The following is a 13,576-nucleotide window of genomic DNA, read 5'->3' on the forward strand; positions in this document are numbered from 1 at the left end:
TTGTTGCGCACCTGATGGCGTTGACCTTTTCCTGTACTGTACATGTTTTCAATATAAAGCTACATTTCCCAAGAATGTGTGCATGTGGCGAATAAAACAGGCGGTGTGCTGTCACACTCATTGCACAGACCAGAAACTGCCCTTGCCTACAGATGATCACAATACTGTACATAAATTAGGGTACTTAAACAAACATGAATGAAAAGGAACAAAATAATTTTGTGGCTGTAATGGCATTTACCTCGCCTGTGGCGAACAATAAAATACAAGGCATTCCCAGGGCAACCGGCTGTGTCTCCAGCATTTACTGGGTCATGCCCGGGGCCTTCTCTCGGTGGGACGTGCCTGAAAAACCTTACTTGGGAGGCCTTTTTACCAGATGACTGAGCCATCTGAAAAGGCTCCTCTCGATGCGGAGGTGCAACCAGTCAACTTTAAGCCCTTCCTCGCCCGATCTCAAAGGAAGAGCCCAGACACCCTACGGAGGAACCCCATTTCATCTCAGCCGTAGCTTACACCAGGTATTCTTTAAATGGACATATTTTGTGTAATTATAAGATAAGAAAACCTTTATCTGTCTCACAATGGAGAAATTCGCAGCAATGCAATATAATGCAACGAACACCACATTTAAACGCGCAAAATTTACCGTATTACCAAGTACTGTACCTACTGTACTCTTGACATCCACCCAATTAGCCAGTGATACTTGCAGTACCTCACGCAACCGTGGCGGCGCATGTGAACTCATGCCGCCCTGCTAAAGATGTGAAAATGGCGGAGCTGCAAATGCTTTTGGAAGAGGAGATTCCAGCAGGTCGCAGCGCTCTGTTGGATAGTTTCACTAATTTGGAAAGAGTCGCCGAATATTGTGAGAGCAACTATGTCCAGGTAAGCATTTTGCCGTATGAGAACACGTTTTCTTGATGCCTATTCACGGGAACCATAAACGCTGTGCGGGTAGCTGTTGCTAGTGCTTTCGACGAGATGCGGCGTTAGCCAATTGGGATAAAAAGCAAAAAAACCCAAAACAAACAAACGTAAAAAAAAAAAAAAAAACAATGCGAGGATTTCTGCAACTCACAGTCTCTCTCTCGTTTCACGACGTGTGCTTAACGCATACGGTCTCGAAAATATCTGTCATTCCCACGATACAAACACCTTTGTGACTTTTACAGTCGCCGTGGGCTATCGCCTTAGCCATATAGCTTGCAGCTGCCCCATCAAACAGCTACGTTACAAATTGCGTTGATAATCAAGTGATTCGATCACTGGGATCTCCAATTCAACCGCGAGGTGCTTGTGAATTGAGCGAGTGTGGATAGAGGATGAGAAGCCAGATGAATCTCTGGTCATCTTTGCTGGACACATGGAGTTATAATCACCGTGGCTGTCGACTGATTTATGATCTTGTGCACAAACACTGCGACTTATTAGGGGCTCATCACGTTGCCTATTTTGACCGTAGCCGTTCATATAATAATTCTTATTATATTCACAATCAAATTGGTACGACTGCATCTGTGACGTTTCATTTTCATCCTTTTGTATATTGTTACCCTCTCATGCTTTTGTTGATTATGTCCGGCAGCTGTAATCTGAACTGTGGAGTGTTTGGCAATTAATTGTATCGTAAAATAAAAGGGCATTTTGTCACAGAGGTTAGTGTATAACGACGGGGGGTTCAGAAGATTGGATTTTTTTTGTAATAGTGGAAGAGCAGGTCTGACAGGTTGCTCGACTGACTCGTGCGGATCAGATTTTTCCCCCCCACACCGCAAAGCCTTTTCTAGGACTACACAGTCAATGCCGTGCTGTATAACTTTCTACAATTAATAATTTCCTTCTAGACAACTTCCCTCAATGACAAAATCGCCATTGAAATTTGAATAGTATGGATTGAGCGTCACAGTTGAGTTCTGGCAGTTTCACAGTCAAGTGGGCATCTTTTGATAACATTTCCTTTCACTACACTCTATTGACATTGCTGCCCTCTGTGTCAGCAGGGAAGTGGAAACACTGCTTCCCTTGGATGTCTCTACATTATGGCTATGGGGCCACCAGTTGCCTTCAAACATTCCATTAGCACTGTTGTCAGGCCAGTTCCATGATGTTTACCTTCCTCTGTTAAGTGTTAAATATTTTTCAGAGAATGATATTTTTGGTACCTGCTATCAGATGAGTCAGTTATCATGTTTAATTGTTTGAAGCCAACATCTGTCTCATCTACCAATGCCAGGGTAGCAAACTGTGCGCTGTAGTGGTAGAAATGGGACAAGTAATTACGACTAAGTAATTTGCAATTGCACCGGATAGCTGCGGATGGAACAAAGGCACACTCTGTTCTTATATTGGGCGCACAAGCCTGTCTCTGGGTGCTGTTTTAGTTACACCCCCAAAGTCAGGAAAAGAGAAATGGTGAACTATATAACTATGCATCTCTGCAATTGGATACTGCACTGTTTGCAGTCTTTGCACATGTTTTCAGCAATATATTTAAACATGTATAACAGGGAGTATCAAACTTTTTGTAACTGAGAGCTGATTAATGTATAGAGCTACTAGTCAGACACTTCTGAAAATTGCTCAAATCACTTTAATAATGGCATTACAATACAATACATCCATCCATCCATTTTCTGATCCTCTGTATCCTCACAAGTGTCGCGAGGCGTGCTGGAGCCTATCCCGGCTGTCTTCGGGCAGTAGGCGGGGGACACCCTGAACCGGTTGCCAGCCAATCTCAGGGCACACAGAGACAAACAACCATCCACGCTCGCGCTCACACCTAGGGACAATTTACAGTGTTCCATTAACCTGCCATGCATGTTTTTGGAATGTGGGAGGAAACCGGAGTACCCGGAGAAAACCTACGCAGGCACGGGGAGAACATGCAAACTTCACACAGGAAGACTGCAGCCGGGATCAAACCCACAACCCCTGCACTGTGAGGTCGAAGCGCTAACCACTTGTCCACCGGGCCGCCCCATTGCAATACATTGTTATTAATAATTAATGTTATTCATATATGTTCAGACACTGGTCATGGTAATGATTTCTCACAATAATAAGTAAAGATAAATATCAATATGGAACACTTAATTTCTAGAAATCTCTGCCGGTGTTTACATTTTCAAACTATCACTTCTACTACATTCTTATCGGGCTTTCAAATGTATACTGTATTCATGATTTGGTCAACTTCATTGTAGGTCTAGTGGTTAAAACGTCAGTGTGTCTGCTTTGGTCTTCTGTGTGGAGATTGGATGTTCTCTGGCTCCCTCTCGCATGTATTTTAGGCTAATTGGAAACTGTAAATTGTCTGTAGGTGTGATTGTGTATGGGTTCATCTATATGTGCCCATGTAATTAGCCAGCGATCAGTTAAGGGTGTACCCTGTCTTTAGCCCAAAGTCAGCTGAGAATGGGGCGACCGCTTGCATGCAATTCTAGACAAAAGCAGTAAAGAAAATGGATGGGAGTTGATGCTTGTGTTTTAGAGGTTTACAATCAATCAAGTTGTATACATTAATTCAAATATGAAATGTCACACTGCCTCTTACAGTCTCCAGATAAGCAGCGAGCGCTGGAGGAGACCAAGAACTACACTACTCAGTCGCTGGCTAGCGTGGCCTACCTGATCAACACATTGGCCAACAATGTCCTGCAGATGCTGGACATCCAGGCCTCGCAGCTACGCCGCATGGAGTCTTCCATCAACCACATCTCGCAGGTGGGCCCTCGGCTGCTGACATGCAGATATTTGCATATACAGAGACCGCCCACTGACCGTGCGCAAAATGTCCCTGACCCATACACAACAGGAGAAACGCACGATATCGCCTCCCATACACTAGTGCTGGGCAATTAATTGAAATTAAATGGTGATTTTGATTTTGGCACATCTTCAAAACATTATAATCAAAGAAAAACGATTTGTGTGCCCAATGGCACGATGTGTGTGTACAAGTTCCAGATGTTGTGAAAGTATCCTGAGTGCACCATGTTGCTTGCACAGCAAGTGTGTGACATTATGTGATTCTGCCTGCCTGACCATGCAGTAAACTGTTTAATGACACTCCAGTGGGTGCTTATTGTAAAACTAATCACATTTCTAAAAGAATTACACATGTTTAAATCCAAATCATACTTTGTTTAAAAAACCAAAAAAAAAAAAAAACACATCACTCGTGGTAATGCTAAAGTCAATCTCACCGCCATGTGAAAGGGAAATTGCTATTGATTTCTGGGAGTGATATTATGCCACATAATGAATATTTACAGACAAATTGTAAATATAGTAGGAAGAAAATAAGTGATAGCTCAGCTTTATGTATATGTTTTAATGGAGTACACCTTGCAGTAAGTGAGCATTTAGAGTTCTAACAATTTAAGAAAATGTGTTCATGTACTCAGACGGTGGACATTCACAAAGAAAAGGTGGCCAGGCGGGAGATTGGCATCCTCACCACCAACAAGAACACATCCCGCACACACAAGATCATCGCCCCGGCCAATCAAGAGAGGCCTGTGCGCTACATCCGCAAGCCAATTGACTACAGCCTGTTGGATGACATGGGCCATGGAGTCAAGGTAAAGAGAAATCAAAGGGTGGAGTATTATTTCAAGTGTCTTTCAAACACATACTTCTGGTTTTGACACCACCACAACCTTGTTCTGGTCCGGACTTTGTCAGACTAATTAACTAAGTTACTTCGTGACAACAAAGTGCAACAAAATGTTTTGAATTGATCGGGGTTAACAGTGGCCTGGCTGGGCCAGTACACATTTCATAAATAAAGACAATGAAATCAACACATTTTTGCTCTTTTAAATCTTCAATATTTTGAGATTTATCCCCTTAAATTGCTCAATTGTCATTGATGTTTCTACGGTGCTGCCCCCGCCCGCCCCCACCCCTTTTTTTTCTTTTTTTTTTGCATCTGGTTAAATCCTTCCATAAGGAATAGCTTGAACAAGATAGAAGGCCCAGAAAATGAGATGTTAAATACGGTAATCAATCAGTTAGATTTAGATAAAAACAACATGCAAAAAAAGCAGCTACACAAAAGTCTCGTACAAAGACACAAAATATGAAATAATAATTGAAACGTATCATCTTATATCATGAATATACAGGATCAGTGCTGGTTCATGGCACCATCGGGCCACCACCCAGAAAGGCTTAATCTTTCATCTTTTTTTTTCAAATTCCGTTCTTGCTTATTTATTTTTTACAATGATGATTTAAAATGCTTGTTTTAGATGTTTCTCTGCTCAAGTTTGTTCAGGCTTTTATAAGAAAATAACTCTTGGTCTGTTGTTTTCCTCTTTTGTAATGCGCACTAATCTGCTGATTTTCTTTCTCTTTCTTTCTCTCTCTGCTCACCTTATTTAATCTTTGTAATCAACCGTAGTGGTTGCAAAGGTTTAAGGTAAGATTTTTAAAGCTAGCCTCTCACAGAAAGAAGGTGTTATGATTTCTGAATGATGCTTTTGTTATTGTTGTAGTCGTTGGAAATTGCTGTGGAAGTACTTGGATTTCCTTTTTTAGGAGTAGTTGGTCATTTTTCCAAATTGAAATCCTCTACCCTGGATTTCATCAGTCACTTCTACCAAGGGAAACAACAAGTTGTGATTTTAAACGGGTTTCAAATTTTAAACTACTCCCTCAAAAGGTGTTTTTGTTTGTTTGTCAAATTCTCCTACGAGGAGAGAGTTGCCTTTTCATAACACTTGTCTGTCTGTAGGCCAGTGCTCAGAGCATGAAAGCCGGAGGTGGACTCCCTCGCACGAACCCACCGACACAGAAGCCACCCAGCCCACCGATGAGTGGGAAAGGGACCCTTGGGTATGTCATCTCTTTGATTGCTCAAATAAACATGGATTTTGTTTGTGGTCCTTGCCCTGCCCACTTGCCTTGCAAGTGCACACAGATGGCAGCAAGTCAACAATTCACCCAACCACTCTCTCTCTCACGCAGTAAAGCAGAAACAAAACAAGGACGGGTACTGCATAGTTCTGTGTGCACGTTTGTACACTGTACTTGTGCTTAGCCGGGCGGCGTGTTTTGCCATCCGAAGCAAAAGCTTTAAAAGCGGCCGCTTTTCACCCTGTTTTTGTTGTGTGCGTCCGACTGTTGAACGCGTCTCTAATCCCAGGGGTTGTCTGCTCCTGCAGCTGAAAAACTCAGTGTTCTTGTCACTTTGGGGACCTTTCTGAGTCTCGGGCACTGTCTTTGTTCATGTGTCTGCGTGTGGCTGATCTTAAGAATTGTCTGCTGGATTTGTGACTGGCTGTGTTCCATCTGCTCAGTGACTTTCTGGAGTGTGGTCTTGGTGTTTGTCTCTGTAAGAAGCATGTAACCACAGCTACACCTCCATGACGGGGCCAGTGCTGCAGTCTTTGGCTAAAGACTGAGATCTTTTTCTTTTTAAACTCGCCTTCAGTTGTGTTTGGTTCCGGCTTGCCCACTCTTGGCTGCCGCATATTCTTCATAGCAACATTTTGCCATTACAACACCTTTATGCGTGAACTGCTAGCTGTCCACTCTGCAGGAGTTCTTAGTTTTAGTGCCCACGCCCCCCTAAATACAGTATCACTTGTATTTTTTTGTTTGTCTTTTCAGCCTATTAGCATTTTATGATTTGGTTTAATAGCTTTAGACTGACTCTTGTTTCAGGCAGTGTAGTTCTGCATTGGTTGCGCACAGCTGTTGCTACCTTCTGGATTCACCCCAGCCAGCCCCACTGTTCCACCTGTCGTTTCCCGTTTTCTTTAAGTTTGCACTTGTTTGTGTCCCGCTCTCCCCCTTCCCCTCTCCTACAATTTTCTGTGGATGCCCCTCCACCCCCCAACTCCTGACCCTCTCACAGGAGACACTCCCCATATAGGACGCTCGAGCCGGTGCGTCCTCCCGTTGTCCCTAACGACTACGTCTCAAGCCCGACGCGCAACTTGGCGCACCCCCTGCCGAGCCCAGCACGCAGTGCATCTGTTAATCAGAGGAACCGCACGTACAGGTACCCCCTCCCCCTTCCCAGCATGCCTCACTATTTGTGTAGAACACAGGCCCTGTTGAGCTTCCCCCTTCCCTTTTATTCGTCTCCTTTCCTACACTTAAATTTGACCCACACCGCTGAATAGTCCTTGATTGGAGTCCTGACTTTAACCCCCCGTCTCCTAATTCTTCCACACATGGTGAAACCCACACTGGCATGGCTTGTACTGGAATGAAAGCAATATCAAAATACCGAGCAGCAGTACGAGGCGCATGTAACGTATCCTCTCCGAGAAGAAACCTTTATTCGGGACGATGGTTTGCTGTAGGATAACAGAAAACTGTCTCCATCTGTTGCGCTGTGGTACAAGAGCAATGGCAATACAGTAAAAGAGAGTTTTTTTTGAATATTTTTAATTTCATCCATCCTCATCTCACTGCAACTCTGCTTTCTGCTATTCCAGCACGTCATGTCTCGTCTTTTGTGTGCTGACGTTGCCGTGCGTCTTTTGCTGAGCTGCTTTCGATATCTGTGACATCATTGGAGTGTGTTTCTCCATGATGATTCTTGCTATCATAAAAGTCAGAGCCGTAGTGACTTGAACTGAAATCCCAATGTGGCGGCTTTGATGGCGATTGTCGTTGGTGTGTGTCTTGACATCTTTGCTGACCTGCCACCAGCAGCGGGAGCAGCGGAGGCAGCCACCCCAGCAGCAGTCGCAGCAGTAGCCGGGAGAACAGCGGCAGCGGCAGTGTGGGGGTGCCCATCGCCGTACCCACCCCGGCCCCACCCACTGCCTTCCCAGGTAAGACCCTTGTTTGCCTGCTCACAATTATTCTGACTAAACTGCTTAGTTTTTGGCTTCCGCGCACTCTTGAGACTATAACTCAGATGAGAATGTGGATAATCCCGAAAGATTGTAGAACGTTCCTCCTCTCCTTCACCCTTCTTTTCTCCTCTTCCTCCTTTCGCTCACCTTTTCACAACATCAACACTCCCTCAGCCCCTGCTCCATCCAACACAACTAAACCTACACCCAACACTGCCACCACCCCTGGTCCCATAGCCCCTGTCATTGAAAGCCCCCCCCAGGCCTCTAACCCACCTGCCGAGATCCCGCATGTACCCCCGCCCCCTCCCCAGCTCCCCATCTCCACAGCCCCCACTGGCACAGGACCCGCTCCTTATGGAAACGCTGCACAAGGTGAGTGTCAGCCAATGTGGAAAGCCCGCCCACACGCTCATCATCTCGGCTGAGTTTTGTGATCCATACGCAGAGTTTTGAAGCTGTGAATATGATCAGAAAATTCACATCTCATTAAGGAAAAATATTTGTAGAAGTTCTGAGGAGCACTTGGAGATGCACATGTGTTGGACTTGCATGTCTGGTTAATGCTTCCTCTGTTCCCATGTTCACCCTTTATATTTCCATCCTTCACAGCACCTGTTTTGTCATATTGCGCACGACAATTCAGCCTTTCTGTGCTTGTGCAAGTACTTTTGTTGGTCTTGTGCAAATATTCCAAAGTGGAGCCTTTTTTCCAAAGCTCTCTGAAAGTGAGACGATAAAACACTCTCTAAATGTCCTCTGTTGGCTCTTGGTGGTGATTCCCCTACCTGCAGGTGCTCCTCAATTCTACAGCATGAACCGCCCAGGGCAGCCACCCCAGAATGCCCATGTTGGAGGATCTCTGCCGTACCGCCGCCCCTCATCGGTCACTGGCCAGCCTAATACCGCACCGAATCAGAACCAGCTCAACGGTGGACCACACTTTGCCCAGAATCAAAGTATAAAAAATATTTTATCATTTTTGTGTTTGCGTGTGCATTGCGCAACTCGGGGTCCTTTTTTTCCAAGTTTTTGGGTAAAATGAGCTCCAGCCTCTGTGTTAAAGTTGAGACTCTCAGAACTTTTAAAGAAGTATCATACAATAATATTACTTGATGTCTACATGGATGATTTGTTTTTTATTTCCTTGCTGTCCTGTATAGCATTGCATCCTTTTTGCCTCCTTTACATACAGACACACCGAATTAATGGTTCTTTTATAAGGGTTTATAATTACCACAAGATGGCGAAAAAGCAATTCAGCGAGCTCAGTTCATTTCAACATACTGCTTGTAGTTTCAAGGCACTAAAATGACACAAAATCACAACAAAGTAATACTTGCATAATACCCCAAGCACAAAATTTATGATTAGGTGAGTTTTTGAGCAAAGAACAAAGGATAGGTTACAGAAAAAAAAGCACAAATGTGAAATGTGAATCTGTAGGCCAACATTGTACATGTCAGATATTTGTACGAAAAAAAAATTACAATAGGTTGAAATTACCCAATAGTCTTCTGATCATGCCCTCTCCTCCGTATTTGAACATTGTTTTGGCAATTGCAGGCCCCCTTGCGCCCCCTCCCCCCTCCATGCAGATCACCCCTCAGCTGCCCCTGATGGGCTTTGTGGCCCGAGTTCAGGAGACCAGTAAGTGGTTCTAGTGCCTTGTGCATGACCTCCATCTTTATGCGCGTCATTTATAGTGTGTCTACATCTGCTGTTGTGGGGAATTGTAGTCTCAAAGTAACTTTTCTGTATCGCAGTCTCTGGAAAGTGTCGTGACCAAAGAACTACATTTTCCATTAACCACCTCACCTGTCTGTTGTATTCAGACTTGCTTGAAATCAGCATGGCCTCTAGGTGTCATCCTTGCTCACTTGTTTTTGCTTTTATAGAATACCTGACGGAACATTAAAGCCCCTTTTCCACAACACGTAAGCTACCTACCCTGTCACAGATGCGTTTCCACTGTCAGTATTTGGTACTATGGGATACTACATCTGAGTTGCAATAACTGCTCAGTTGTGCTGTTCAGACACAGTACACGTATAAGTATGGTGATATCAACTGCTACTGGTTGTTCATTGAACAGGTTCCCCATTGCCGCAACTAGCTTTGCAGAGCTAAATTTGAGGCTACAGCTCAAAAAGAAGAGGGAAAACGTTTTATTTTTCTTTTTAAATTTGGCAATAGTTAACAAAAGAGACTAGAATGCGATTGGTTTAATTCTGCAGCATCTGCCTTTTTTTTTTTTTTACTTGGTCAGTGGCTCGAATCCAGCTCGCAAACGTTTATGTTCATATTCTTTATCATGCTCATCTTACTTTCTTACAACACAACACACATTCAAATATGCGAATGCTGTCATTCAATATTCAAAGTTTAAATGGATGGTTGTTGTGCTGTCTGCAAAAGTCACTGATGCTGTAGTGGCACACTCGCCTGGCTTGTGGGCGTGCTGTGTGGGATCTGTTCCCACTCAGTGACAATGTGGGTGTGAATGGTTGTTCGTCTCTAAATGTGCCCTGCGACTGGCTGGCGACCAGTTCAGGGTGTAGTCTGCCTTCCGCCCGAAGTCAGCTGGGGAAGGCTCCAGCACCCCCCGTGACCCTGTTCAGGATAAACAGTGTTGAAAATGGATGGCCGGATGGATGGATGTGCTCTCTGCCTCATTGACCTTAATTAAGAAGTCATGTGAAGTTGTTTTTCCTTTGTTACGATGCTTTTGTGAAAGTATGAGCCTTCAGCTTTTACTTTTAGAACATTCCATTCGTTCCATTCTGTTGTTGATTTTGTGTTTCATTCCGACTGGTACAACTTGAAATGAGTCCTCTTTTCTATTGTAAAGTGGGCTACCGCAAACGCAGGCGTGTGGAGCCAAGTGCAATTGTAGAAAAAATGCGTAGATTGGGTGTAGAAAATGGGCTAAACAGTGCCATTTGGCAATGTTTGTGTTTCATATGTTAGATGAGTGACTAAAAAGCATGTTTCCTTGATTGACCAATAAGAATCTGACCATTTTGATCCATGCATGTCCTTTTCCTGGTGGGAGAGCAACAGCATGTAATCGTCCTCTCCTTTAATGCATGGGAATGACCCCTTCTCATGTCTATTCCAAATGCTACTTTGTTATGGTAGTGTGCTTACACATTTAAATTTGTTTTATTTTTTTCTCAAACCAGTCTCCGATGTGCCACCCCCACCGCCCCTTGCAGACGAGCCAGTCTTTGAGGACGCTACACCTCCTCCTCCCCCACCGGAGGAGTATGAGGATGATGAGGAAGAAGAGGAGTCGGCGGTGGTGGAGTATAGCGATCCGTACGCAGAGGAGGACCCGCCCTGGGCGCCACGCAGCTACCTGGAGAAAGGTTGGCTCAAACTACATAGGTTCCCTCAGTGCTTTCCAACCTTTTATTTGGATATGGTTACATTAGAAAAATATTATTACACACCACTGAGAAAGTCACAAAAAGTTGATATTTCGAAAGAGTCATGACCTGGTCTCAAAAATTGATGAATGTTGGTCTGTACAGAACTCCAAAAAAGGTTAAGGTGATGTGTTTAAAATGAGACCAATTTTACCAAAGTAGTGTGTTTCAATACAATAATTAATAATAAGGACTACAAGAAAGTTTTCGTGGGTCTTTTTTTGGCCAACAGGTACAATTGAATATAAACACTACAGTATATTATGGCATATTTAAAGCTCAAATTGGGCATTACAAAATTCCCCAGCCTTGGCAATGGGACGTTTCATACATTTGCATTACCATCGCTAAAATGGTTTCCCAAAAAACAATAGTAAGCGAGGTACAATGGACACAAACGTCCAGCCCAGTTAGCCCAAAATGTTACGATAATTGAAAGTGAATTTTCTGCGGTACACCTGATGATGACTGGCCTAACTAGCTGCTAACGAAAAGCACTTGACAAGAAGGTGACTCTCCTCCTCGGGCTGTCCCACAGTGGTGGCCATCTACGACTACAGTCGCGACAAAGAAGATGAACTGTCCTTCCAGGAGGGCGCCATCATCTACGTGATCAAGAAGAACGATGACGGCTGGTACGAGGGTGTGATGAACGGAACCACGGGCCTTTTCCCAGGCAACTACGTCGAATCCATCATGCACTACGCTGATTGAGAAACACCCCTCGCCCCTCCTCGTTGCAAGGAGAGAAAGAGAGAGAAGCTGTCACGAGGGAAGAGGAGGGAATCGGGGGAGTCAAGGGTTAAAGGTCAAAGACTTTGAACAGACAAGAGCATGATCACCTCCGGGATGGGATGCTGAGGAGAGCCGACACCCAGTCATTTTCTCCACCTAAACAACCACTACTTTTTCCTTCCATGTTTCTTTTTGACTGCTGGTTGAGTTGGAGAGTTTGTGTTACACAACGAGGCATTTTCTTTGAATTTCGTCAGTCAAAATGCCCTTATTTTAGAGTAAAATATTTATTTGGAATCTGGTGTGTGGGCAAAAGTAAGGGCAGGAAGGGAACGTCTTCACAGTCCAGAAGCATTGGTTAAAAAAATTCTCCTTGGACAAACATGGAAACATGCAGCAAGTTTTTTTTTTTTGTTTTGTTTTTTTGTGGTTGGGGCTCATGTTGGAGTGCTGCACCAACAGTCATGATAAGCACATCCGGTGTCTTGCCGTGACACACGGCTACACTTAATCGGGGTCACTCAACGAAGGCAGAAAATGTGTATAATCCTTTTACGTTTACACTAATGGACAGTCACGTGACCTTCCAAAGAAGTGAGGAGTAAAATCCTCTGTTGCACAATGTGCAGCCTCTCTGGTGAATGACAAGTTGATCTCAAGGTCAGCCTACAACTCGGAGCTGCTCACCTGCAGTGTTGTTAAGCGGTTTGGATGATGTATTTTTATTTTGTTTTACTTCTTGAAAAGGATTTGCGGAGTGGCATGTTTCTTCTTGAAGGAAAAAAAAATTGGCTCTGTCGTGAAGATTTATGTCTTAACATTTTTAGATATGGTGTGACTTTTTCCCCCCCTCACCAGTGATGATGCATTTAGGTCATTTTGAAGACACTTGTGCCATATTGAGATGTGTGTTGCAGTTGGATAGAGTGGGATGGCTTTCTCCCCTCCACTTTTTCAAGTTGTTTTAATGAAAAGGACATGCATTTGTAGTGAAGCGATGTAGATGAAGAACTAATATTCAAGTGACATATGTCCTTCAAACCAGATGTATTGAGTATGAAACGACAGCTGTTGTGTTAAAATGGTTTTGACCGTTAGAACTGATACCTCTTTTGTCAGCAGTATGAGGGTGTATCATAAATGCGCTTGGCAGTGTCCAATTTAAGCGTGGCCTCAGTACTTAAGCCAGAGACTTTATTTTCTATATTAAAAAAAAAATATGCCAGTGGGTCTGTATGTGAGTCTTGCATGCCATAATTATCTGTGCTTTCCCCAAACCCCACATGGCAAAATGAGGCATTCTAAAAAGAAGCAGTTGTGGCCCACCTCATCCAAAGATACTGTTCTACTTTCCTTGGAGCTCACGTCCAAGGTCTTGCTTTCTGACCTGCAGGGAAGCAGGGAGGAGTCGGGCTTGGGATAGGGGAGACAGAGCAAGGAGAAGGAGAACCTGACGGGCGGTCCAGTCCACAGTCCATGATGCCATTGTGTTGCACATTTGAAGTTGATTTGCAAGAGTCTCATATTTGTAAAATCCAGAGAACAAAGACAATAAAATGTAAGGATTGAAATGCACTGGTT

The 13,576-nt window shown here is 44.0% G+C and overlaps 1 protein-coding gene across 11 annotated transcripts; it reads left to right on the plus strand.

Moving 5' to 3' along the window:
- Positions 1–724: 724 nt before the first annotated feature.
- Positions 725–13,570, plus strand: abi2b (abl-interactor 2b). Of its 11 annotated transcripts, none has more exons than XM_019890805.1 (12): positions 725–891; positions 3,565–3,732; positions 4,416–4,592; positions 5,417–5,434; positions 5,750–5,850; positions 6,875–7,021; positions 7,681–7,805; positions 8,004–8,204; positions 8,624–8,788; positions 9,396–9,479; positions 11,015–11,200; positions 11,799–13,570. In XM_019890805.1, exons 1-12 carry the CDS (start codon positions 775–777, stop codon positions 11,972–11,974), a joined length of 1,665 nt encoding a protein of 554 aa, XP_019746364.1. In that variant the 5' UTR covers positions 725–774; the 3' UTR covers positions 11,975–13,570. The 11 variants fall into 11 exon arrangements, with proteins under 11 accessions (XP_019746364.1, XP_019746365.1, XP_019746368.1 ...); XM_019890806.1 differs by having other exon boundaries at positions 7,684–7,805; XM_019890809.1 differs by lacking the exon at positions 9,396–9,479.
- The last annotated feature ends 6 nt before the right edge of the window (positions 13,571–13,576 follow it).

The sequence above is a fragment of the Hippocampus comes genome, unplaced genomic scaffold (genome assembly GCF_001891065.2).
Source record: "Hippocampus comes isolate QL1 unplaced genomic scaffold, H_comes_QL1_v1.1 scaffold174, whole genome shotgun sequence".
NCBI classification, from domain to species: domain Eukaryota; kingdom Metazoa; phylum Chordata; class Actinopteri; order Syngnathiformes; family Syngnathidae; genus Hippocampus; species Hippocampus comes.

What these genes read in the sequence shown, in the direction of transcription:
- abi2b (XM_019890805.1), top strand. Translation starts at nt 775, where the DNA reads ATGGCGGAGCTGCAAATGCTTTTGGAAGAGGAGATTCCAGCAGGTCGC. An exon ending in AGTGGGAAAGGGACCCTTGG is followed by an intron (nt 5,851 to 6,874) that starts GTATGTCATCTC and finishes ACCCTCTCACAG; the next exon opens with GAGACACTCCCCATATAGGA. An exon ending in TTATGGAAACGCTGCACAAG is followed by an intron (nt 8,205 to 8,623) that starts GTGAGTGTCAGC and finishes CCCTACCTGCAG; the next exon opens with GTGCTCCTCAATTCTACAGC.